A 24,987-nucleotide genomic window follows, 5' to 3' on the forward strand; every position below is an offset into this window, starting at 1 on the left:
CTCCAACTCCCGACCTCAGGTAATCTGCCCACCTTGGCCTCTCAGAGTGCTGGGATTTACAGGCATGAGCCACCACGTCTGGCCTGGGCTGTGCCTTTAAGGAGGGACTGAAGCCTCCAGGCCGGGAGGAGTTGCCTCCCACAGCCAGTTCCACACAGAATGATGCGTGCAGAGGGCCTGGCCTTTCCCTGCCGGGCCCCTAACTACAGTGAGCACAGAAGCCCACCTCTCAGGGAAGAGGCCTCTGACACCCCCACCCTCAGGCTGGTGGGAAGCCTGGCCAAGGGACGGGGCACCATCCTCCCTGCCATCCAGGCCTCACTGCAGCAGGGGCTGTCCTGCCTGCTGGCCTCTGGCACACCAGTGGCCTTTGTTAGGGGTCTTGGTGGGACCCTGTCTTGGGCCCACCTCTCTGCCCCCACCCACCCTAGGTCCCTCACAGATGCTGCAGTAGCACGGAGGCCTGAGAGAACTCCAGTGTGGCACCAGGCGGTCACCTCCAGCCGGCTCCACCTTTGCAGTTGCAGTAGCAAGCCTCCCAGAGCTGCCGGGGTGGGCTCTGGAGACGGCGCTCCAGGAGCCAGCATCTCGGCGTGCGGCCAGACCCAGGCCGGGGCCCTCCCACCCAGAGCCCCTCTCTTGCTCAGGCATTTCTACCCCAGGGGCAGTGGGGGCAAGGAACAGGTTCTGGCAGTCTTCAGGGTCCTGCAGCTCCACGGCAGGCAGGGTCCCTGGCTAGAGTCCCTGGGCTGACCCCATGAGCTCTCCTTGGCCCTTCCTTTCCCTGCTTGGGTCCTCAGAGGGGAGTGGGGGCGGGGACTTGTGGGAGGCTGTGCCTGCAATTCCTAGGGCTGGCACCAGAGGGCGGTAGCACCGGGCCGTGCACTATGCTCATGAGTGTGGAACAGGAGTGGGCGTCTGGCGCTGCCATGACCTCACCTGCGTGCTGCAGCAGCTGTGGAGCCTGTGTACCCAGAGCCTGCTTTTCCCCTGGCCCTGAGCAGAAAACGCCGCCCTCCCTGCCTGCCAGACCCTTCCCAGCACAAAGTCCTGAGAATGTGAAAAGAACCAGGCTTGAAAAGTGGCTTTTCTCAGCTTTGCACAAGCAGCCCAGTGTCCTGACAGTCTCCCCAAGCTCTGACCCCGTCTGGGCAGGTGGTCTGTGTCCCAGCACATCGCAGGGAGCCGTTCCTGCATCTGCACTGCCCCTCACCGTCCCCGGAAAACGCAGCTGTCTGCACTCTGGTCTCAGCCCAGCGGCACCCCTTCAGAGTGAGGCCTGGGCTCAGGGGTGGGAGGGTGAGTGGCCCCCTCTCCTGCCCTCTCTCTTAGTGGGAGGGGACTCATGTAAGGATGGGCTTCCAGCCCCAAGCTACAGAAAGGTAAACTGGGTCACTGAAGGGGCCGGAGCACTGAACGTCTGTGGAGGGGAGAGTCCGAGGGACCATCCTATCCTGGGGAAACCGAGACCCAGGGCTGTTCTGGGACTCAGCCTGTGCCTCTGTGGCCCCGGAAAAGCCCTTTCCCATCTCCGGACTTCAGTCTCCCTACCTATAAGAGTGGAGAGGGGTCTCCAAGGGTGCTCCCACCCCCAACGGACGGCCGCATCGGTCTCAGGGCTGCTGCCCTCTTGGGGCTGAGTAGCGGCCGCCCCTCCCAACTTCCTGTTTACTGCAGCGGCAGAGCCTGTCCCTTCACCCAAAGCCAGTGTGATCGCCATGGCAACCGGCCCGTGTTTGTTCCAACAGGTGGGCAGAACCTGGTGCAAGACTGCAGAGGCAGGGCGTCACTCCCAGACCCGGGCTCCAGACCCGCCAGCCCCTTGGGAGGGATGCTGCTGCAGACTGGGGCTCAGGGCCCAGCCCCCTCCCTGCTTCCCCGCTGTACCCCCCATCCCAGGCAGTCCCTGCATTTCCTGCATACTCCCTGCCCTCCCGAACCGGCCTGGATGTGCTGGGTCAGGCTGAGGCAGGGCCCAGGGAGGAGCTTCCTGGAGAGCCCACCCAGCGCTCCTGCCCCCCCACTTGGCAGACAGGTGCGGGGAGGGCATGGATGTGAGTGACTGGGGACCCAGAAGCCAAGCCAGTTGTTGGCTGACTGGCCCCCTCCCTTTGAGGAGCTGTGTTCTGGAAGCCCATCTGGCCTTTGCAGCCCAGCCCACCCCAGCGGCCCCCGAGTGCACCATTCCTGCCTCTGGACGTGAGCTGGGGTGGGCCCCAGGCCTGCCTTTCTGCTACTCATGAGGCAGGAGCCCCAACATTAGGGACGTGCCCTTTTGGGTGAAAACTCCAAAGTCTGACCCCCATATCCCCAAAGGGCTGTGAGTGTTCAGCTGTATCCGTCCAAGCGCAGGTGGGGATCCAGGGGCCGCTGCATCCTCAGGAAGTCCGAGAGCCTTGGGACGTCCAGGGCCGTTCTTAGCCCGGAGCAATCCAAGTGTGGTCCCCGGACCCGCAGCAGCAGCAGGCGGGAGCTGGCAAGTGCAGGTTCTAGCCGGGTGGGCGCCGGGGCCACATCCGCGATCTCAGCGCCTCAGGAGGCCGGGGAAGGGGGATCCCTTGAGCCCAGGAGTTCGAGACCAGCCTGGGCAACATAGGGGGACCCCTCCACACACACACCCCATCTCCACAAGCAAAAAAAATTAGCCGGCGGGTGGAGCTACTGGGGAGGCTAAAGCGGGAGGATCACTTGAGCCAGAGACTTCGAGGCTGCAGTGAGCTGAAATGCACTTCAGCCTGGTTGAGAGCTTTTTTTGAGAGCTTTTTTGAGACTGTCTCAAAAGAGGGAAAAAGTGCAGATCGCGGCCCCGCCCAGACTTTGGGAACCAGCGAGTTGGGGGCGGGACCCATCAATGCCTTAACAAGCCCTGCGGGAGACCGCGGGCTGGGGGGTTCGAGGACCCTGCGGCAGAGGGAGGGTGGGGAGCAGCCCGGGAGGGGCCGGCGGGGTCCAGTTTAGACCCCAGGGGCTCCGACCGGCTGCAACCCCACAAGCGCCCAACTGGGCCCTCACCAGAGCCCGAGGGACGATCGCCCCCGGCCGTCCGCGTGGGCGGGGGGCGTCCCGAGTGGATCCCTGCAAAACACACCCCCGCCCCGAGAAGAGAGCGGCGGGGTCCCTGAGCCAGGCCCTTCCAGAAAGGTCTGCGCCGCGGCGGGTGTTGGTGACTCTGGCTTCCCGGGGGCTCCGCGGAGGATACGCCACTGACAACCCCTCCCAGCCCCCGCGCGCCGCGGGGAGGGCGCGCGCGGCCACGCGGGGTCCAGAGGCAGCCGAGCCCCGCAGCCACCTGTGGGTTGACTGACAGCCCCGCACCCCAGGGGAGGGGCTCCGGCCCGGCTCGGGGCGCAGGGACCCCCGCCCCGTCCCGTCAGGCGCCGTGGGCGCGGGGGGCGGGGTCGAACCAGGGGCCGTGGGCGGGGCGAGCGCGGTTAGGCCCCGCCCCTCACCACGGCCCCGCCCCGCCCCGCCCCACGCTGCGGGTCCGCCCCGCAGTTGCTCAGTCGTCGGCGCGCGCGGCTGGGAGCGGTCGCTGTGCCTCGGCGTCCCGAGCTGGTGCCCGAGCCCGGCGCCCCAGGAACCCCCTCCCCGCGCCCGGCCCACGGTGAGTGCTGCGGGCTGCAGCCGGTGCCGCTGGGCCGCCGTCGGGGCTCGGCCCCGCGCCCGCACCCGGACGACCGACGGCCGCCGCCCCCTTAGCCCGGGTCGCCCGGGCGGCGGGGGGTGGCCTCCCAGGCGTGGGGGGCGGTGGGAAGTTCTCGAAGTTTCCCCCCTCGGGCCTGGGGAAACTGAGGCCGCGTATCCTTGGAGACGCGGGCTCTCGGGATTTCCCGTCGGAGCGCGCAGGAGCGGGGGCGGCAGGCGGGGCCAGCACTGCGGAGGGACCGGGAGGGTATCGGGGTGCCACCGACGGCCTCCCCCGAACTTGGGCCGCCGAGCGAGGCTTCGACCCCTGCGCCTCCTCCCCAGGGGAGCAGACGGGGCCCCGGCGTCCCAGCACCCCTCCTGGGTGGGCTGCGTCCACCGTCTCTCCCGTTCCCTGCGGGTCCCCGTAGGGCCCTGTAGTCCCCCCAGAATCCCTCCTAGTGCAAGCCCGCCCCTCCTTCAGCCCCGCTCCGCAAGGGGCTGTGGGCTCCTGCCTGGGCTGGGGTCTCGGGGAGAGGAGTTTAAAATGGCACACCAGTCCGTTCCCAAACTCCCCCCAGAACGCCCACTCCCTCCAAGGGGAGAGACCCCCATAGAGCTAGGGGTGCGGCTCCCGGGGCGCCTACAGCCCCGGAGTCCCAGAAACGGGTGCTGCGAGGTGGGGCAGGGAGGAGGACGGCGAGCAGAGGGAGGAGGGAGCGCGGCGCCGCGCAGGTGACCGGTAGCAAGGCCCGCGGGCTCTGGTCTCTGGCGCCCCTGGTGGGCGCCAGCGGCTGGACCTTGGCAGTCGGTCTCAGGCTTCAGGGAGCCCCGGGCCACCGGCAGCGCCTGTTAGGATGCAGATTCCCAGGGCTCGACTGGAATGAGACCACAGCAGCAGCGCTTGTAGGGGCGCCAGGTGACCTGCGCCTGGGCGCTGCCTCGCGGGCATGGGCTGTCGGGAAGAGTCAGTGAGATCAGGGAGGATGCCCACGGGAAGCCACCAGGGCCTGGTGAAGGGGCAGAGGGAGGATGAGCAGGAAAGCCGAAGAGGAGGGAAGACCAGGAGGGCGGTGCAGAGCGCCAGCCTGTCGGCACACATCCTGCCACCCCCCCCCACCCCCCCCCACCCCGGGCACACACCCAGGGCACCATCCGCTAACCCCCTGCCCTAAATGTGGTAAGAAAGCCTGACAGGTTGAAAACGTTTGTTTTTGGACACCCTGCGCTAGGGAGGAAGGCTGACCCAGCCTCTGCTCTGCTGCCTCCAGGCTCCACTGTGTCACTGCCCCCTGCACCGAACCCCCAAATGGCCTGGCAGGAGACGGCTTGGCTTGAGAGTCCCAGGTTCACATCTGGGCTCTGGGCAAGCGGCCCCTGCCCCAGGCTGTGAAAAGAGACGTGACATCCTTCTTGCAAAATGTCATTCCTCATTCAGCCCAGGTCTGGGGGACAGCCAGGGAGCATGGTGGAACAGGACAGGCGTGTGTGGCTCAGCCCTAGTGCCCAGAAGGCAGGAGCTCCGTGGCGGTCCTCTCTCTGCTCACTGGACGGATGGGAGTGGCGGTCCTCTCTCTGCTCACTGGACGGATGGGAGTGGGGTCCTGGCCCTGGCATTGGGCATGAGCAGAGTATGGATTCATGCTGCCCTGTGCATGGGAAGGAGTCACATCACATCTGGGCCCACGAGAGAGATGGGGGGTCCTCTGCACCTGGCTCACCACTGCCCCACAACTGCTGAGAGCTACCCAGGCAGCCAGTATTTCCTGTACTGGTGACAGACAGATGCGCTGGGGTGACAGGCATATGCCCACGACTCTCAGTAGCTCTGGATGAAGTCCCTGACGGGGACATGGTCCAAGGCCTCTGTGGCAGGTGGCTCCCAGGCAGCCTGGGGTTTCCAGGGGAACCAAAGGGGTTTCTGCACACCCAGGATGAGCCAAGTCTTCTATACACCTGTGCCAAGACACCACTATTGTCCCCATCCTAGCAACAGGCTGCAGGAGGGGCAGGAGCTGTGGTTAGGGTCAGGACAGCCAGCCCAGCTGGTTGTCCCAGGAGCTTAGCACTGGGGACACCAGAGAGACCTGGACAGCAGTTCCCAGCCCCACTTGCTTTGGGAACTCAGATGGGCTCCCAGCCCTGTGCCCTCATTTGCCCATCTGAGATGCAGGGAGCAGAGGGCACCCCTCTTGGGCCACTCGGGATGAGGAGGTGTGTGGAGAGAGAAAATGTGGGGCGCCGAGCCCCCGATTTCTGCCTGGAACATCTCGTTCTCACAAAGACACCCCCTCCCCATCCCCGCAGCTCAGGCCGCTTAGCTCCTGCGTCACATTTGTCTGCAGGACCGCGAGCCCCCATCGCCCCGTCACATGCACATGCTGTCGGCGGTTGCCCTGGCAACAGCCTCAGCAGCGGCGACTCCGCTGGCTTTGGGGGGCTGTAGGGGGAGCAGCCTCTTCCACCCAGCAAGGGAAGGAAAGAGGGGCCTGTTACTCCCAAGCCCCTGGGGACTTCCCTACTGGCTGTGGGAGTGACAGCTTCCAGAAGCACTGTACCCAGCCCACCGAGCCCCCCATCTTTGGGGGAGGCTCCCAGGGGAAGGCACTGATAGATCTGAAGGAGGTAAGGCCCCCCGAAGCGTTGCTCCTCATAAAGTGGGCACTGCAAACCCTCCTTCCTGTCCTTAGCTCTAGGGTCTGGCCCTGTGAGAGCCAGCACCCAGGGCTCGGGGACTTGCAGGGACCCTGGAATCAGGATGAGATGTCCAGGAATGGAGTCTGAGCTGGCGTGGGTACAGATTGGGGCTGGCGACACTGAACCCCCAGCTCCCAGGCCCAGACGCAGCAGGGGCCTCTGGGAGCTGGCTTGACAAGGCCTACTTAGAACCCAGCGTGCCTGGGCCCCCGAGCTTCCCACTGAGCTTATGAGTCTGGTGCAGCCCCGGGGAGCTGGCCTGGGCACACAGGGCAGGGGCGAGCTAACCCGGCTCCTACCGCCAACTGCCTGTGAGATCCTGGGCAAGCAGTGGAACCTGCTGGGTCTTCGTTTCCTCTCCTGTCCCATGAGAATGACTGCCCCCTGTGAGGGCCAGTGTGCCCAGCCCAGAGGGCACCCTCCTGAGGTGGATGAGAAAGCACTGGCAAGAGAGGGGACCAAGAACGTGAGGCCAGGGCCTTGGAGACCTGGGAGAGTGCTGTGTCCTGGAAATCAGGCCGGTGAGGCTGGGATGGGAGCCCAAGTGGGCGGCTCTCTTGTGGTGGGGCAGAGGGCCTGGCTCTGGGACAGTTTTCACAGAGGACGTGGGGACCTCCCTGGGGCTGCTGGGAGGCCATGCTGGGCAGAGGCAGTGCCTGGGCTTGGTGGTGTGGAGGAAGAGGGTCTCAGGAGTCTGTGATGTCTTAGCCATCATCCTGCCCCCATTGAAGGGGCTGTGCAGGTTGGTACCACCCGGCCTTCCTCCCTGACAGGCAGGCTGGGTGGCAGTAGCTCACGCCTGTCATCCCAGCACTTTGGGAGGTTGAGGCAGGTGGATCACCTGAGGTCAGGAGTTCGATACCAGCCTGGCCAACGTGGTGAAACCCCGTCTCCTGAAAATACAAAAAAATTAGCCAGGTGTAGTGGTAGGCACCTGTAATCCCAGCTACTTGGGAGCCGAGGCAGGAGAATCACTGGAACCTGGGAGGCGGAGGTTGCAGTGAGCCAAGATCTCGCCACTGGACCCCAGCCGGGGCAACAGAGCGAGACTCCACCTCAACGAAACAAAACAGTGGGTGGGGCCTTCTAGGGGGCTTCTGGGCAGGGGTCTGGCTGGGCCCAGGCTCCAGGCCTCAGGAGAGGGCAGCTCTGTCCCAGCTGCTGCTTTAAGGAGGAGGCTGCAGGGTGGCTCGGTTGCCCTGGCAACATGAGGGTAACTGAAGCCAGATGGACCGGAAGGGAGCGGGAGCTGTGGCCCCCATGCCCGGCACTTTCCAGTGGGGCCCGGCTCGATTCATGTTCTCATTTGTACCAACTGTGGGGAGGAGGCCCTGCTTTGTGGGGGTACTGCCCCCTAGCTTCCCCTGTCCACCCCAGGCTTGCTGACCAGCCTCTGGGGTGATGAGGGGGACGCTGACCCCCACCGTGCTTGGCGAGGACCCCCCGGCAGCCCCCTCCAGGACCTCCGGGCCATGTGGGTACTGGCTGCCCTACCTGGGCATGAGGGCTACAGCCCAGGCCACCGGCCCCTGTGCTGTCAAGGTGACGAAGTCTCACGGGCCATTCTCACCGTGATCCTCTGTCATACGGGATGTCAAATATCTAGCGATATTTTTACTTCCTGTGTAGGAGACCTGGGTGCCTGGCATCCGTTTTAGCCCCAGAGTGGGCACGAGGGCTGTGGGAGCCAAGCGCTGCTGCCCAGGTCTTGGTCCTCTCAGTGAAGCCACAGGAGACAGACACCGCCCGCTGTGCTGTCGGGGCAGGGGTGTGGGGGGTGGGGGTGGCAAGCACCTCCCTCTCCAGTGAGATCCCAGAAGCCCCCGGAGGGCACCGGGTGGGCACCAGCCCCACCTTCCACAGCATCCGCTCCCTCCTCCCCAAGCTGCCCTGCAGGGGATGGGGGTGCTTAGCAGGTTGCCCAGCGGGTGTGGGGACAGTGCCCAGTGCCTTCCAGGCCGTGGGTGAGCTCCCGGGCCTGGGCCTCTGCCAGCCTCTTCCTCCCTGCCCCCAGGCCTGCTGTGGCCTCTGTGGTGCTCAGAGGATCAAGTGGGTGACCTGAGGCTGTGGGCTGTGCTCTCTGCCGTAGGCTGCCCGCCCGCCCGCCCACGCGCCATGTCGACCTTGCTGGACATCAAGAGCAGCGTGCTCAGGCAGGTGCAGGTGTGCCCGTCCTTCCGCCGCAGGGCTGAGCAGGACCCAGGGAGTACCAGCGCCAACCCGCAGGAGCCGGCCACTGGGGCCTGGTGGGTGCCCAGGGGCCCAGCCCCACATGGTCACATGGTCGTTTCCCACCAGACTTCACACACTGCCACTCCGGCCCCGGCGCCTCGGGTGGGAAGGAGGGTCTTCGCTCAGCTATGCCACACTGTGGACGTCACACGGCCCCGCCTGCCCCTGGAGTCGAGGGTCTCAAGCAGGGGCCGTCGTGCTGAGAGCTGCCTGCTGACCTAGCCTTTCTTCCAGGAAACCTGGGGATGGAGTGGAGTTCTTCGCCCAGATGCGCCTCATGCTGAAGAAGGGGGAAGGCAGACAGGGCCTGCCATGCCCGGAGGTGAGGGTGGCGTCCCTGGGGCCCCACACCACGCCCAGCATGAGGCCCCCCCTCCTCTTTCCCCCTCCCCCCTGCCCTTGCTCCCACCTCCTGGGGCACCGCCTGTCCTCCCAGCTGCAGGCCTGGAGCCCTCCCCGCCCTCAGGAATGTCACCCTGGGCCCCACACACAGGTCCCCCTGCGCAGTGGCTCACCACCACCCCCGGAGCCTGTGGACCCCAGCCGTGGCCTGAGAGCCCTGACCCCGGAGGAGGTAAAGGTGGGGTCCCAACCAGGCTGGGTCTGCAGCGGCTGCTCCCTCAGCTGTTGATAGGCACCTTCTGTGTGTGTAGGGTCTGGTGACAGCAGAGAGCCGGGGTGGGTCAGTGAGTGAGGAGTGGAGGGGCTCCCGGTGCAACGCGGCAGAGGAGGGGCTGCCAAGGGCTGGGCCTGGGACACAGCCCTGTGGCCGCCGTCCCCCCGCCTGCAGGTGGAGATGCTCTACGAGGAGGCGCTCTACACGGTGCTCTACCGCGCCGGGACCATGGGCCCTGACCAGGTGGATGATGAGGAGGCCCTGCTCAGCTACCTCCAGCAGGTCAGCCCACCCAACCCCAGCCCCGACCCTGACCCCTTCCGCACGCACTGACACCATCATCACCCCAGACAGCATGCAGGATCTCCCCCATCCCTGCTCTACACAGAGACAGCTGCCCATGTACACAGACACACACGCACACAGACGCGCACACAGGCCACACACGCAGACACGTGCACACAGGCACACACAGACACGCATACACAGACGCACACACAGGCCACACAGACATACGTGCACACAGGCACACACACGCATACACAGACACACTCGCACATACACAGACGCGCACACAGGCCACACACAGACACATGCACACAGGCACACACAGACGCACACACAGACACACTCGCACATACACAGACGCACACACAGGCCACACACACACGTGCACACAGACACAGACATGCATACACAGACACACTCGCACATACACAGACGCACACAGGCCACACAGACATGTGCACACACAGACATGCACACACAGACACACTCGCACATACACAGACGCGCACACAGGCCACACACAGACACGTGCACACAGGCACACACAGACGCACACACAGACACTCGCACATACACAGACGCGCGCACAGGCCACACACACATGCACACAGATACAGACATGCACACACAGACACACTCGCACATACACAGATGCGCGCACAGGCCACACAGACACACGTGCACACGGACATGCACACGCACATACACAGATGCGGACACAGGCCACACACACAGACGCACACACAGACACGCACACACAGACACATTCGCACATACACAGACGCGCGCACAGGCCACACAGACACGTGCACACAGACACAGACATGCATACACAGACACACTCGCACATACACAGACGCACACACAGGCCACACACACGTGCACACAGACAGACATGCATACACAGACATACTCGCACACACAGATGCACACACAGGCCACACACACACACACGTGCACACAGGCACACACACACTCTCACATAGACACGCGTACACAGGCCACACACACACACGTGCACACAGGCACACACAGACACACACACAGACGCACACACAGGCCACACACACACACTCGCACATAGACACGCACACACACATTCGCACATAGACGCGCACACAGGCGCCACAGACACACGTGCACACAGGCACACACAGACACGCATACACAGACACACATACACAGACGTGCACACAGGCCGCATACAGACACACGTGCACACATAGACACGCATACACAGACACACTCGCGCATACACAGACGCGCACACAGGCCACACACACACGCACGTGCACACAGACATAGACACACTAGCACATACACAGACGCGCATACAGGCACACACACATGCACACACAGACACACTCGCACATACAGACAGGCGCACACAGGCCACACACACACACACACGCGCACACAGGCCACACACACACACACACACACACGCGCACACAGGCCACACAGACGCGCACACAGGCCACACAGACGCGCACACAGGCCACACACACACACACAGACGCACACACAGGCTACACAGGCACACACAGACACACTCGCACAGAGACGTGTACACAGGCCACACACATACACTCGCACACACACAGACACGCACACACAGGCCACACACACACACTTGCACACACACAGACGCGCACACAGGCCACACACAGGCACACACAGACACTCGCATACACAGCATAGACGCGCACACACACACACACACACGCGCACACAGGCCACACAGACGCGCACACAGGCCACACAGACGCGCACACAGGCCACACACACACACACACAGACGCACACACAGGCTACACAGGCACACACAGACACACTCGCACAGAGACGTGTACACAGGCCACACACATACACTCGCACACACACAGACACGCACACACAGGCCACACACACACACTTGCACACACACAGACGCGCACACAGGCCACACACAGGCACACACAGACACTCGCATACACAGACACGCACACACACACGTGAGCATAGGCTGACAGACACACCCTGAAGGACACGCTTGGCCCCCTCCCAGTTGCATGTGCTCTGAACTCCCCCGTCAGCCCCCTGGGTCTCCCCGTTCCCATGTATGCTCTCATGTGCCCCTCATTACACCCACAACCTCTGGGCACGCCCGGGCCCCTTGGCACAGACCCGCCATCGCTCCCTCCCAGGCCTCCCCGACCCCTGCACCCTGAGGATTGAGGTCAGGTGTGTGTGACTGGGGCTGACCCGAGGTCCCAGGACAGTGGCCATCCTCACTTCAGGCATTGCCCGGGCCTACCAACCCGCCCGTTCTTCACAGGTGTTTGGCACCAGCCCTGAGGAGCACGCTGAGGCCATCGAGCGAGTGAGGAAGGCCAAGGTGAGGCCGCCGCTGCCTGGGCAGGCACTGGCCAGCACGTGCCTGCGTGGTGGGGCATGGGGCAAGGTCCTGTCACCCCCACGCTAAGCAGGGTGTCCGGGGGGGCAGCTCAGCCCACCAGGCCCACCATACCCTTCTGTCCACAGGCCCCCACGTACGCCCTGAAAGTCTCTGTCATGTGTGCCAAGAACCTGCTGGCCAAGGACCCTAATGGTGAGTGGGGCCCCAGCAGACCCTGGCTGCGGAGCCACCCGCTGTGCCCAGGCTTCACCGACCCGCTCGGCTGCGGAGGGCAGAGGGTGTGGGGGCGGGGCTGAGCCACCCTCCGTGCCCAGGCTTCAGCGACCCGTACTGCATGCTGGGCATCCTGCCTGCCTCGGGCGCCTCGAGGGAGCCCGGTACGCAGAAGGAGCAGCGATTCAGCTTCCGAAAGGGCAGCAAGCGCAGCAGCCCCCTGCCCGCCAAGTGCATCCAGGTCACCGAGGTGAAGAGCAGCACCCTGAACCCTGTCTGGAAGGAGCACTTCCTCTTGTGAGGCCCTCCCCCATCTGGGTGCAGGAGTGGGTCTTGCCTGGGGTCTAGAGCTGGGCTGTGCCTGGAAGGCGGTGGCTCCCGGTCTCTTTGGGGCCATGTGCCCACTTTCCAGAGGAGAAAACTGAGGCCCAGAGATGGGCAGTGTGCCACCGGGGCCAGGCATGTGGCTGGCGAGAGTGGCGGGATCGGGATTTGGACCTGAGCAGCCTGCCCGGAGAGCTGGAGTGTGTGGCGTGCTCCCTGACCCCAGCTTGGGCAGAGCCTCACTGGGGACCCTCACGGGCATCTCTCTGTTCTCCTTGTAGCGAGATTGAGGACGTGAACATGGACCAGCTGCACCTGGACATCTGGTACAGGCCCCTGTGCCTGCAGGGCAGGGTGGGAAGGGGAATGGGCACCTCTTGGGAGGGGAGCGGGATGGACTCAGGACCAGGCTGGGGGCTCCAGACAAGCCAGGTCCTCTCTCCCCGCCAGGGATCATGACGACGATGTGTCTCTGGTAGAAGCGTGTAGAAAGCTGAATGAAGTCATCGGCCTGAAGGGCGTGAGCAGGTATGGCTGGGGGACCTTTGTACCCCCTCATCTGTGTCCACAGCTCGGTCGTGGGGCCTGGCAGGTGATGGCTCCTCAGGAGCCATCAGCCTGATGCCTGCCACCCACCGTGGCCAGGTACTTCAAACAGATCGTCAAGTCAGCCCGCACAAACGGGACAGCAGGGCCCACTGAGGACCACGCCGATGACTTCCTGGGGTGCCTCAACATACCTGTCCGGGTGAGTGGGGGTGGGATGGGGCTGGTGGCAATTAGGGGAGGGCCTGGGGGGTGTCCCAGCCTTCAAGGGGTGGCTCACTGGAGGAGCTTCTGCTTTTGGGCCTCCTGAGGGTTCACCACTGCCTGTCACCCACATTTCCGGGAGAAGGGAAGCCCAGGCAGCGTGTTCTCTCCAGGGTCTCACAGAGTCAGTGTGGAGGGAGAAGGGGAGGGGTCTGGTGGGCCTGACCCCCCCCATGCCACCTCCAGGAGGTGCCCGTGGCTGGTGTCGACCGCTGGTTCAGGCTGGAGCCACGTTCCAGTGCCTCGCGTGTGCAGGGAGACTGCCACCTGGTTCTCAAGCTGATCACCACGCAGGTGGGGAAAGTTGGCGTCCCTGGCCTCCACCCCCGCCCTCGTGGCTGGGGCGGAGCTGGTGACCGGGTGGGCTCTGTGTTGCAGAGGGACACGGCCATGAGCCAGCGCGGGCGATCGGGCTTCCAGTCCTACCTGCTGCTGCTCAGCCATCTGCTGCGGTGCGAGCACCCGGCGGAGGAGGTAGCGGGTGCTCCTGGAATTGGGACAGCCCAGCAGAGGGCCTGAGGAGGGCATGGGGGGCTGTCCCGCCTCCACCCACGCCAGGCCTCCTCCCCCAGCCTGACTCCAGCAGCTGGCGCGGAGAGCTCAGCACCCCAGCCGCCACTATCCTCTGCCTGCACGGAGCCCAGAGCAACCTGTCACCTTTGCAGCTGGCCGTGTTGTGAGTGGGTGGAACTACGAGTGGGCGGGGCGTGTGCGGGTGGGGCACTGGGGGCCGTGCGGTGAGTGGATGTGGTGACTGGGAGGGTGGAGCAGGGAAAGGGGCGGTGCTATGAGTAGGGGAGGCAGCACTGATTGGGTGAGCATGGAAAGGGGCGGTACTATGAGTAGGTGAAGCAGCACTGATTGGGGGACAGGGAAAGGGGCGGTGCTACGAGCAGGTATGGCAGCGCTGATTGGTGGGACAGGGAAAGGGGTGGTGCTATGAGTAGGTGCGGCAGTGCTGATTGGGTGGGGCAGGGAAAGGGGTGGTGCTGTGGGCGGGGCAGGGGCAGGGGTTCTTTGAGTGGGGGCCGCATACTGCCTGACCATGGGTTGGGCCCCGCAGGTACTGGCAGGTTAGCAGCCGCCACCATCAGACTCGCACGCTGGACTACAGCTACCTGCTGGGGCTGCTGGAGGACATGCAGGCGCACTGGGAGGAGGCGGCCTCGCTGCCCCAGGAGCAGGTGGGCGTAGCTGGGGCCCTCCTGCCAGCCACGGGGAAGGGAGTGCTGGGGGCCAGGCCGTTCAGTGCGGGGCGGCGAGGCGCAGAGTCCTGCTCGCGTGGGGGTTAAAGACATATGGACAAACCACGTGACGTGGCGAGAGTCAGGTTCCACAGAAAGGAGACAGGAGACTCGTGGGAGTCACCTCGGGGGGCGACTAGAACTTAGGACAGGGCTGGGGAGAGCCGCCAAGCAGGCGCCCATTTGAGCGACAGGAGGGAGCAACCCTCGCAGGACCAGCATGGGAATAGCAGGTGCACAGACCCTGTGTGAGCTGCCTGGGTAGAAGCTGAGGCTGGGACAGGCCGGCTGAAGGGTGCTTCTCCGGGCAGAGCTGGGCAGGCCACGCCTCGGGGAGGATGCTGCGGGCGAGGCAAGGAGGGTGTTTCTTCTCATCTGCGACGGGTCGGGGCTGTTGGCACTAAAGGGCCTTGTCCCCACAGGAGGAGAGCCTGGCTGACAGCTTTTCCGCTTTCTCTGAGTTCGGGCTGCAGCTGCTGCGCCAGCTCCGAGACTACTTCCCTGCCACCAACAGCACCGCTGTCTACCGTCTGGAGCTGCTGCTGAAGTGGGTGCAGCGCCGCGTGTCAGCGTGGGTGGGGGCGGCTGGCAGGACAGGCCCCACATCAGCGTGCTGCCCCCACCCAGGTGTCTGGGCAAGCTGCAGTTCTTCCAGCCCTCCTTTGAGATCTGCCCCTTTGAGACAGAGCTGAACATGGACGTTGCGGCAGCCCTGAAGGTGTGTTTCAGTGACCAGTGGGGGCCGACCACTAGCCCCCCTGCCTTCCCATCCTCGCCCCACCTCTTCCTCTTTCCTGCAACGCACCATGCTGTCTTGGTGGTGTCTGTTGCAGAGAGGCAACCGTGAGTGGTACGACAGGATCCTGAACGCCAAGAGTCCCCGAGAGCAGGTGCGGTGTGGGGAGCCCTGCCCTGAGGGGTGTGGGCAGCTGAGAAGTGGGTACGAGCCGGGCTTCCTCGCAGCCAGGGTCACAACGCCTGCCTGGGCTGGTTGCACTGGCCGACGCCGTCTATGACGACCTTCAGTCCTGCTACAGCGTCTATGCCAGCCTCTTCCACAGGTGGGCCTGGCACTTCAGTGCTGCTCTTGGGCTGGGGTTGGGGCCGGCAGAACCTGCAGGGGGGACTAAGGTGGCTGAGGTGTGTCCCTTGCCCGGCAGCATCCTCAATGTGGACTTCTTCACCCTGACTTTCCGGCAGCTGGAGCGTCTGGTGAGGAGGGTCCCTGACACCCCCAACCCCCAACCCCGGGTGTCTGCCAAGCATGGGGAAGTGGGCAGAGGCCCTTGGCTGGGAGGGACTACTCTTTGCTGCTGGTGGCCTAATTCTGCTGTCCTGGACAGGTGGCTGAGGAGGCATGGGTGCTGACAGAGGAGCTGAGCCCCAAAATGACACTGGAGGTGGCCTCAGGGCTCTTTGAGCTCTACCTGACCCTGGCTGACCTCCAGCGCTTCTGGGATAGCATCCCTGGTCGGTGGGTGCCCAGGCCCTATCTACTGCAGATAGACTTTGGGGCCAGAGCCCCAGGCCCTGTGAGGGGGGCTCTCCTGGGTACCCCCTGGGGCTATGAGCCTGGAACGTGCTCACAGATGATGTGTAAGTCGGAGTCAAGCCCTGACCGACCTCCCAACACAGGGACAGCCGTTCTCTGGCCCTGGCTGGCATCCACACCCCATTCCTGCCTGCCGTGAAGCTATGGCTGCAAGTGCTGCGGGACCAGGCCAAGTGGAGGCTTCAGGGAGCCGTGGACATGGATCCAGTGAGTAATGCCCTGGCCTGAGGACACTGGGGCGGGTCCGGGCCCCCAGCAAACCCAGCCTCCTCCTGCCTCCCCAGCTGGAGCCCGTGGACCCCGCCTCCAGGCACAGCAGCTCTGCAGCCACTGCTGGTCTCTGCCTCAGCCACACCCAGGAACTGTGGGTGCGCCTGGCATGGCCTGACTCTGCCCAGGCTCAGGGGCTAGGCACCCAGCTCGGCCAGGTATGTGGGTGGGCCCTGGGGGCAAGGGGAGCAGGTGCGGTGGAAATGGGGCAGGGGAGGGCTCCAAGGCTCCCCACTGCTGTCCCCTCCCCAGGACATGTGTGAGGTCACCGTCTTCTACACGGAGCTGCTTCGGAAGAAGGTGGACACTCAGCCCGGGGCGGCTGGCGAAGCAGTGAGTGAGGCGGTGAGTTGCCAGCTGGGGATGGAGCAGGCAGGAGGCGGGGGCCACCACCAGGCCCTGGACCCATCTCCCCACACTTCCCCCAGCTCTGCGTGGTCCTCAACAACGTGGAGCTCGTGCAAAAGGCTGCTGGGCAGGCTCTGAAGGGCCTGGCGTGGCCAGAGGGGCCCACGGGGCCTGAGGGGGTGCTCCCCCGCCCCCTGCTCAGCTGCACACAGGCCTTGGACGATGACCTGCAGCGGGAGGCCCGCACGGTGACAGCGCACCTGACCTCTAAGGTGGGTGGGGCCTGGAGACGGGGTGGGGGCTGTCCGTGGTACCCCCTGTGCTGAGCGCTGCTCCTGCCCTCAGATGGTGGGTGACATCCGGAAGTACGTCCAGCACATCAGCCTCTCGCCCGACTCCATCCAGAACGACGAGGTGAGCGCCGGGGCAAGGGGCCGTGGACAGTGTGTGCTGGGGGCAGGGCAGAGGGGCAGGGTCTGCCTGACCTGATGACCCCTGCCCGCAGGCTGTGGCTCCGCTCATGAAGTACCTGGATGAGAAGCTGGCCATGCTGAACGCCTCACTGGTGAAGAGGAACCTGAACAGGTGCGGGCGGCTGGGGTGGGATGGGGTGGGCTGGCCTGTGGTCACTGAGGCCACTTGCAGGGTGCTGGAGGTCCTGTGGGAGCTGCTCATTCTGCAGGTGGGGCGGGCAGGGCAGGTGAGGCGGCCCATGGTCACTGATGCCACCCTGCAGGGTGCTGGAAGCCCTCTGGGAGCTCCTCCTGCAGGCCATTCTGCAGGCGCTGGGTGCAAACCGCGACGTCTCTGCTGACTTTTACAGCCGATTCCACTTCACACTGGAGGTAGAGCCTTGGGAAGGAGCCCTCCCTGCCAGCCCCAGCCTCAGGGCAGCTCTGACCCCTCCCTTTGTGCCCACTGGCCCACCCAGCCTCTGCCTGGAGAGCAGCTAATCCAGGCCTCCTCCCGCCAATGCGGAGGTGTGGCCTTAGGTGATGGCCTTTTCCCAGGCTTCCTGGGAGCTTTCAGTGGCCTCCAGGTGTGAGAAAGGACTCTGTCCTGGGCCACTGAGTCCCCAGTGCTGCCTGGGGCCCTTTGTGCTGGGTCTCCATCTGCCCGAGCACAAGCCAGGCTCCGATGCCTCCACCTTCTATCCCTGCCCCAGGCCCTGGTCAATTTCTTCTACGCAGAGGGCCAGGGTTTGCCCCTGGAGAGCCTGAAAGATGGAAGCTACAAGGTAAGGTGGAAGCCTCTGTGGGGCACGGTTTGGGTGTAGATGAGGGGACCGAGTTCAAACAGCGCCCCGCGTGGGCTGTGTCTTTGAGCATAAGGTGGCCCTGCTGGGTGCCCATGGGGAGTCAGATCGCCCAGGGTCCCCTCCTGACATGCTTCCCCCACAGAGGCTGGAGGAGGAGCTGCGGCTTCACAAATGCTCCACCCGTGAGTGCATTGAGCAATTCTACCTGGACAAGCTCAAACAGGTAGGGGGCCGGGATGGGGCACTGCCTCCGAGGCTCCTGCAGCCCCTCTGCGCTCACTCGCCTTTCCACAGAGGACCCTGGAGCAGAACCGGTTTGGACGCCTGAGCGTCCGCTGCCATTACGAGGTGGCGGAGCAGCGGCTGGCCGTGGAGGTGCTGCATGCCGCCGACCTGCTCCCCCTGGACGCCAACGGTGAGGTGCAGTGGGTTGGGTGGGGGCAGGATCGGGCCGGCCAGCTCACAACCATGCTCCTGCAGGCCTGAGCGACCCCTTTGTGATTGTGGAGCTCTGCCCGCCGCATCTCTTCCCACTGGTCCGCAGCCAGAGGACCCAGGTGAAGACCCGGACGCTGCACCCCGTATACGACGAGCTCTTCTACTTGTGAGTGTCCCCAGCCCCAGCCCCAGCCCCCAGGCTGCTGGAGCGAGGCTCCCCTGACTGGCCTGTCCACAGCTCCGTGCCTGCAGAGGCGTGCCGCCGCCGCGGAGCCTGCGTGCTCTTCACCGTCATGGACCATGACTGGCTGTCCACCAACGACTTCGCCGGGGAGGCAGCCCTCGGCCTCAGCGGTGTCAGCGGGGTCGCCCGGCCCCACGTGGGCGGGGGTGCAAGGGCTGGGCAGCCTGTCACCCTGCACCTGTGCCGACCCAGAGCCCAGGGTGAGTGAGGGTCCAGGCGGGGGCGGGGCAGCGGGCAGTGGACCTGACCCTGACTCCCACACACCTGCCTGCACCTGCTTGCAGTGAGGTCTGCGCTGAGGATGCTGGAAGGCCGCACCAGCAAGGAGGCACAGGAGTTCGTGAAGAAACTCAAGGAGCTGGAGAAGTGCATGGAGGCAGACCCCTGAGCCCACCGGCCCCACCCACCCCGAGTTCCCTGAGGCAGCCTCCGCTCACCGTGGCCCACTCTGTGCAGCCAGGGCCCACGCTGCCCCTCGTGTGTCGTGCTGGCCCCGTGCTCCCATGGCCCTGGCTCTGTGATGTGCATGTCGTGGCTAGTCCTGGGGCTCCCACTGCCCTGGCCGTGTCCGTCTGCTGTGTGCTGTGAACCTTTGCACCCAACCCCCCATCTGGGTGGCCAACTTGGCAGGACCTGGCCAGCAGCTATCCAGGAGACAGTGCAGGCCAGAGTGGGCCTGGCCACCAGGTGGGCTTCCCTGCCCTTGGGCTCCACGGCCCTGGGTGGGCATGAGCAGCTGCTCTCTAGGGACTGATTGGCTGTGCTCGCTGAGAAACAGCAGGCAGTGTGCAGAGGCACTTTTGAGAGTCATGGCTGAGGAGTAAAGAGGGCGCCATTGGCACCGCTGGGTGGAGGGTCCAGAGCCTCCACTCACAGGGGATGTGGGGAGCAGGTGAGCCCAGAAGTGCATGGGACTCCAGTCCCCACGGGGCTCTCAGGCCCACTCTGCAGCTGGTGGTCAGTGTGAACGGCTCCATGCCAACTGGTCAGCCGTCCTTCAAACACCTGTGGCCACCAGGGACCTGCTCCACAGCCCTTCCAGGCGGGGCCAAGAGTTGGCCCCAATCTTCCTCAGTCCTAGTGTGAAAAAGAGACTCACTCGGGGTGCCTCGGCCTGCAGCTTCATTGCGAGAGCACCAAGGTGGGACACGGAGTACGGCTGTGCTGGAAGCACGGGGAGGACCCGGACGGCTCAGTCCCGCCGGCAGCCACAGAGCCGAAACTGCCAGGCCCGCCTGTGTCCCCCACGTCTCTAGATTTTCTCGTCACCCAGCCTCAAAAATACACGTCTGTAACCCTCAGTCTCTCTGCCGCTTCTTGATTCCTTTCCAAACCTCAGCCGGGGGCCTGGCCTCAGCCCCCCGTCCCTGAGTCTGTTCCTCTTCAGAGCTGCTGCTGCCGGCTCCTCCATCCTCGGCGCCAGGCCCGGGGTCCTCAGACGCATCACTATCATCAGTGTCCGAGGGCAGCCTGGGAGGGAAGAGGAGCACGTTCCCGAATGATGTCCCCCCTGGCTCCCAGAGGCAACCTCATCCACACAAAGCCCCGAGCCGAGGACACATTCCTTTTTTGTTTGTTTTGAGATGGAGTCCTTGCTCTGTCACCCAAGCTGGAGTACAGTGGCAGAACCTCCACCTCCTGGGTTCTAACAATTCTTCTGTCTCAGCCTACTGACTAGTTGGGACTACAGGCACGAGCCACCATGCCCAGCTAATTTTTCTACTTTTAGTAGAGACAGGGTTTCACTGTGTTGGCCAGGCTGGTCTTTAATTCCTGACCTCGTGATCCATGCACCTCCTCCTCCCAAAGCGTCGGGATGACAGGCGTGACCAGCGCGCTCAGCTGACAGGTTCCTCTCACTCCCTGTGCTCCAGACCCAAGCCCTGCAGTGGGACGTCTGCTCAGGTTTTCTAGTCAGAAGACCCCAACCCCACACAGCAGGATGGCTCAGGCTGGAGGTAGAGGAGAGCCCTGGGCCTGAGTGATCAGGAAATTAAGAAAACCAAGGACCTACCGGGTGCTGGCCACAGGCCTGTTGGGGTTTCCAAACTCTCTCCCTGAATCCACATCAAAGGGATCTGAATAAGAGAGACAAGTGGCCTCTGAGCTCAGGGCAGGACCAGGCCTCCCATCGCCCAGGCTTTGGAGGGCCTCGCTCCCACCCGTCAGGCCTCACCGATCTCCTCCTCCTGGGGGTTTTCCTTGGCGCTGGCCAGGAACTCCTGCTCTGCCTGCAACACCTCCTCCGGGCCACCACAGGCCGCATACTTGTCCAAGAGCTGGCGGTTAAGATCCAAGAAACCTTTGCCCCATTTAAACTTCCGCAGCAAAATGACAGCGAGGTCCGGAAAGCCTGATGGTGTGGGACACAGGAAACCCAAAGAAGTCGCCGGTCCCCTGGGGTGTGTCCCCATCACCCTGCTGCAGGATGGCGGCGCTGTCCCAGGAACCGCAGGGTCCCCACCAAACACCAGCGCCCAGTCCTGAGAGCCAGCGCTGCCCCCAGTCCACACCTCTGCAGCCGACCCCATCCCCCTCCTTTGCGGTGAGACCCAAGCACTCGCACCAAGACTGCCCCACGGGTCATCTGGGCCTCTTTAGATCAGTAGTTCTGTAAGGAGGACTCTCGGCAGTGCTGCATGATCGTGAATGGTGCCCCACACGCCTGCCCCTGTAGAGCAGCCAGCCCGTTCTCCACGGAAACTCCACAGGCCGAAAAGTGACAGTGGGACCGAAACCCTGGTCTGTCTGAACAGCTTCCCTGCCTGTCCCTTATGCTCCTCCTGGGGTCTGCCGGTCCTAGGCACGGTGCCAGGACCACAGCAGGAACAGCAGGCTGCCAGATAGGGCTGCTGTGTGGCCTCCAGACTCACCTACAATGCAGAAGGTGGCGGCAAAAGCTTCCAAGCAGGAAAGTTTGTAGGGCCGGCCATAGTTCACAGGGTTGGCGGCCACCAGGTAGGGCAGCAGGCGCAAGTGGCTCCCTCGCATCTTCCCAAACGGCGTCTCATCCAGTCTGGCCCAGGAGCAGTCGATGACGGCGACCCCAGACTGTGCCACCAGCTGTCTGCCAGGCACAGCATGGGGTAAGTTCAGGAGCTGGCACTGCCCAAGGTGAGGTATGTCCCCGGAAAATGGCCTCGCTGGCGATTCAGGGACAACATTCCTCTATCCTAGACACCCTCAAAGGGACTTCATGAGCAAGCTTTTGAGGCAGCTGCTTGGGGTACCTAGAGCATGCGTTTATTCACTCAACAAACGTTTATTATCCCAAAACCTTCTACATCTCAGAATCTGGGCTATGGAATGGAGGCAAACTGGACAGACAGTGCCAGCCCACGTGGACGCGGGTGTGGGCGTGTGTATGACACTCAAGTCCCAGTACACGAGCCCGGGAGGGAACCACGCGCTGGACAGTAAGACGAGCTAGGGCAGGACCCCGCGCCTACCTGTCTTCGGGGGACACGTACTGCTTGCCCACGGGGCTGAGCACCAGGCCGCCGAACCTCTGGCCCAGGCGCAGGCAGCGCACCAGCCCCAGGCGGGCCAGCTTGCGGCCGGTGCAGCGCCGGGGGTCGCAGTGGCCCAGCTCCCACATGGCGAGCGCGCAGGGCAGCGTGGCCCGGCCCGGGTCGCCCTCGCTTTCGGCCACCTCTGGCTCCACGGATGCTGCACGAGAGAGAGAAGGGTACTCGGCCTCAGCGCGGGACCCCGGGCCGGCCCTGGACCCCCGAACCGCTCTCCCCATCACGCCTCGCTCACCTCGCAGCGCGGCGCCGACCTCCTCGGCGAAGGCCTCCAGGGATCGGCTCGGGAGGCGCCGAGCCCGGCCGCCTTCCGCCCCCGGCCCGCGCGGCGCCCTCTTGCGGCCCATGGCGCCGATCTGGGGCACCAGAGACCCCCACGGCCACGCCCCCCAGTATCCCGAAGGGCAGTGCGGCTGCCTGCGCATGCGCCGGGAGCCACGTCCTGTTCCCGCGATCACGTGACCGCCAACCCACGTGACCTCGCGGCGGCTTCTGCGCGATGGCGGCGGAGCTGGCGGGCGTCTTGCTGCTCCTCGGGCTCTCTGCGCGTGGTGAGTGGTCCGGCCGCCCGCATCCCCACGCCCCCCGCGCGCTCAGCACCCCGGCCTCCCCGCTCACTGTCTCGTTTCCCGTAGGGCCCGCGCCAGCAGGTGCCGCGAAGATGAAGGTGGTGGAGGAGCCCAACACGTTCGGGTGAGCACCCTCGCTGGCAGGCGGTCCGTCGTGGGCGGCGGGCGGCCTGGGCCGGTTCCCCGCTGACCTCGCCGCCTCCCGTAGGGTGAACAACCCGTTCTTGCCCCAGGCCAGTCGCCTCCAGGCCAAGAGGGATCCTTCACCCGTGTCTGGTGAGTGAGGGGCGCTGTCCGCGGGCGTGGGGGTGGCCGCGGGGAGCAGGGGGCCGTCCTGGGTGCCGACCGCGGTGGATGGGTCAGCGCTCGGAGCCTGCGCGAGGGACTGGGGAAAGCTCTCTGCTTGGCAGGTAAAGCGATAGCAAAGGAGAATGCATGAGGGACCCTGAGAGTTGCGGCCTGGAGTCTCAGGCATTTTTTTGTCAACCCTCTAAAATTAATGTTGAAGTGCGAGAGAATCTACCAGACGTTCTTGTACCGAATTAAGTTACTTCCAAGCCTGGCACAGTGGTTGGCGCCTGTAATCCCAGCGCTTTGGGAGGCCGAGGCGGGCGGATTACAAGGTTAGGAGTTCGAGAGCAGCCTGGCCCATATAGTGAAACCCCGTGTCTACTAAAAATACGAAAAAATTGGCCGGGCGTGATGGTGGGCGCCTGTAGTCCCAGCTGTTTGGGACGCCGAGGCAGGAGAATTTCTTGCACCTGGGAGGCAGAGCTTGCAGTGAGCCGAGATCACAACACGCCACTGCACTCCAGCCTAGGTAACAGAGTGAGACTCTTGTCTCAAAAAAAAAAAACAAACCCAGCTCTTCCGGGGACGTTGTGTGCAGGCAGTCAGAATGGTCCAGCGTTTGACATACTGGCTTAGGGTTTCCTACAATACCGCCTCTAACAAAACTAGGCTGTCCTGGACACCTGGTAATAGAGTTGTTTACTTTTATACCAAAAAGGTTGGGAAAGCACCAAAATCTGCATGTGGCATGTGCCCAGGCAGGCTTCCAGGGGTTTGTGCTGTAAGTCCTAAAGTTTTTATGAGATTGTCCAAAACAAAGAAACATGTCAGCAGGGCCTGTGGTGGCTCCATGTGTGCTAAATGTGTTCGTGACAGGATCAAGCGTGCTTTCCTTATGGAGGAGCAGAAAATCGTTGTGAAAGTGTTGAAGACACAAGCACAGAGTCAGAAAGCTAAATTAAAATTGAAAATTTGAGTAATAAAAATGAAAAGCCTTAAAAAAAAAAAGTTATCTTTACACAGTCCTTCCTTTTCAAGAGGTAATTACTGTTAATGGCCTGGTGACTTTGCAGACGCGTTTCTGTGCTTTTACATGCATACATACGCAACGGGAAAACGTGTCGCTTTTGTCATCTTTGTCGTTTTGGAAAGTCATACTGCGTATTTGGGTTTGTCGTTGTCGGCCGCTGTATGTCTTGGGACTCTTCATGGTGGATATAGGTCTTCATTCTTTGGTGCCCAGTACAAAATAGGGTGGTACTGCATTTCCCGATGGGCAACTATTGTATTTAGGTTTTTTTTTTTTTTTTTTTTGACATTAGAAATAGTGCTGTGGAGAACATGCCGTGTGGATGCCTTTGTTCGCCCTCATGTGAGTGGTTTCCCAAGGCAGTGTTTCAGAAGGGAATTTGTTGGGTCACAAGTATATGATACCTTTTAAACACTGAATGAGGCTGGGCGTGGTGGTTTACGCCTGTAACCCCAGCAGTTTGGGAGGCCCAGGCGGACAGATCACAAGGTCAGGAGTTCGAGACCAGCCTGGCCAATATGGTGAAGCTGCGTCTCTACTGAAAATACAAAAATCGGCTGGGCATGGTGGTGGGTGCGTGTAGTCCCAGCTACTCAGGAGGCTAAGGCAGGAGAATCCCTTGAACCCGGGAGGCGGAGGTTGCAGTGAGCCGAGATCACACCACTGCACTCTAGCCTGGGTGACGGAGTGAGACTCCACCAAAGAAAAAATAAATAGAATGCTCAGTGATGAAAAATGCCACGTGGAAATGTGAGGCAGAGGAGGGAGGGAGTATATGTGTGTTATTGTTTTGGAAATTGGTTTTATTATTTTTTCTTTATTTTTTTGTGACAGTCTTGCTCTGTCGCTAGGCTGTATTGCAGTGGTGCGATCTCAGCTCACCGCATCCTCCACCTCCTGGGCTAAAGCCGTTTTCCTACCTCAGTCTCCCAAGTAGCTGGGACTACAGGCACACGCCACCACACCTAGCTAATTTTTTTTTTTTTTTTTTTTTTGTATTTTTAGTAGAGACGG

At 63.1% G+C, this 24,987-nt stretch overlaps 3 protein-coding genes and 1 pseudogene across 5 annotated transcripts in view; 3 read left to right on the forward strand and 1 right to left on the reverse strand.

Annotated features, from left to right (window-relative positions):
• The first annotated feature begins 3,503 nt into the window (after positions 1 to 3,503).
• BAIAP3 (BAI1 associated protein 3) lies at positions 3,504 to 19,857 on the forward strand. Its single transcript, XM_032268091.1, has 34 exons — positions 3,504 to 3,604; positions 8,411 to 8,567; positions 8,788 to 8,875; positions 9,047 to 9,127; positions 9,344 to 9,451; positions 11,775 to 11,834; positions 11,981 to 12,047; positions 12,170 to 12,365; positions 12,674 to 12,718; positions 12,843 to 12,920; positions 13,038 to 13,140; positions 13,389 to 13,496; positions 13,581 to 13,676; positions 13,775 to 13,878; positions 14,266 to 14,386; positions 14,869 to 14,993; positions 15,074 to 15,164; positions 15,280 to 15,336; positions 15,410 to 15,507; positions 15,607 to 15,658; positions 15,790 to 15,920; positions 16,082 to 16,205; positions 16,283 to 16,426; positions 16,521 to 16,613; positions 16,697 to 16,888; positions 16,962 to 17,030; positions 17,122 to 17,201; positions 17,353 to 17,461; positions 17,782 to 17,853; positions 18,017 to 18,097; positions 18,169 to 18,289; positions 18,355 to 18,478; positions 18,551 to 18,756; positions 18,841 to 19,857. The coding sequence occupies exons 2-34, from the start codon at positions 8,437 to 8,439 to the stop codon at positions 18,942 to 18,944; spliced, it is 3,459 nt and encodes a 1,152-aa protein (XP_032123982.1). The 5' UTR covers positions 3,504 to 3,604; positions 8,411 to 8,436; the 3' UTR covers positions 18,945 to 19,857.
• TSR3 (TSR3 ribosome maturation factor) lies at positions 19,664 to 22,524 on the reverse strand. Its single transcript, XM_032268107.1, has 6 exons — positions 22,319 to 22,524; positions 22,006 to 22,225; positions 21,430 to 21,623; positions 20,733 to 20,909; positions 20,571 to 20,634; positions 19,664 to 20,026 (listed from the first exon to the last, which is right to left on the reverse strand). The coding sequence occupies exons 1-6, from the start codon at positions 22,506 to 22,508 to the stop codon at positions 19,855 to 19,857; spliced, it is 1,017 nt and encodes a 338-aa protein (XP_032123998.1). The 5' UTR covers positions 22,509 to 22,524; the 3' UTR covers positions 19,664 to 19,854.
• Positions 22,519 to 24,987, forward strand: part of GNPTG (N-acetylglucosamine-1-phosphate transferase subunit gamma) — a 17,697-nt gene continuing 15,228 nt past the window's right edge. For all 3 annotated transcript variants that reach the window (XR_004265404.1, XM_032268105.1, XM_032268106.1), the window contains exons 1-3: positions 22,519 to 22,634; positions 22,719 to 22,776; positions 22,861 to 22,928. Coding sequence is in view for 2 of the 3 variants with exons in the window: in XM_032268105.1 (XP_032123996.1) it covers positions 22,583 to 22,634; positions 22,719 to 22,776; positions 22,861 to 22,928 (178 nt within the window). In the remaining variant the exon portion in view is untranslated. The remainder of the gene's footprint in view (positions 22,635 to 22,718; positions 22,777 to 22,860; positions 22,929 to 24,987) is intronic.
• LOC116542904 lies at positions 23,449 to 23,940 on the forward strand (annotated as a pseudogene).

Source organism: Sapajus apella, unplaced genomic scaffold (assembly GCF_009761245.1).
Source record: "Sapajus apella isolate SASKATOON/1434 unplaced genomic scaffold, GSC_monkey_1.0 scaffold175, whole genome shotgun sequence".
In the NCBI taxonomy this organism is placed as follows: Eukaryota; Metazoa; Chordata; class Mammalia; order Primates; family Cebidae; genus Sapajus; species Sapajus apella.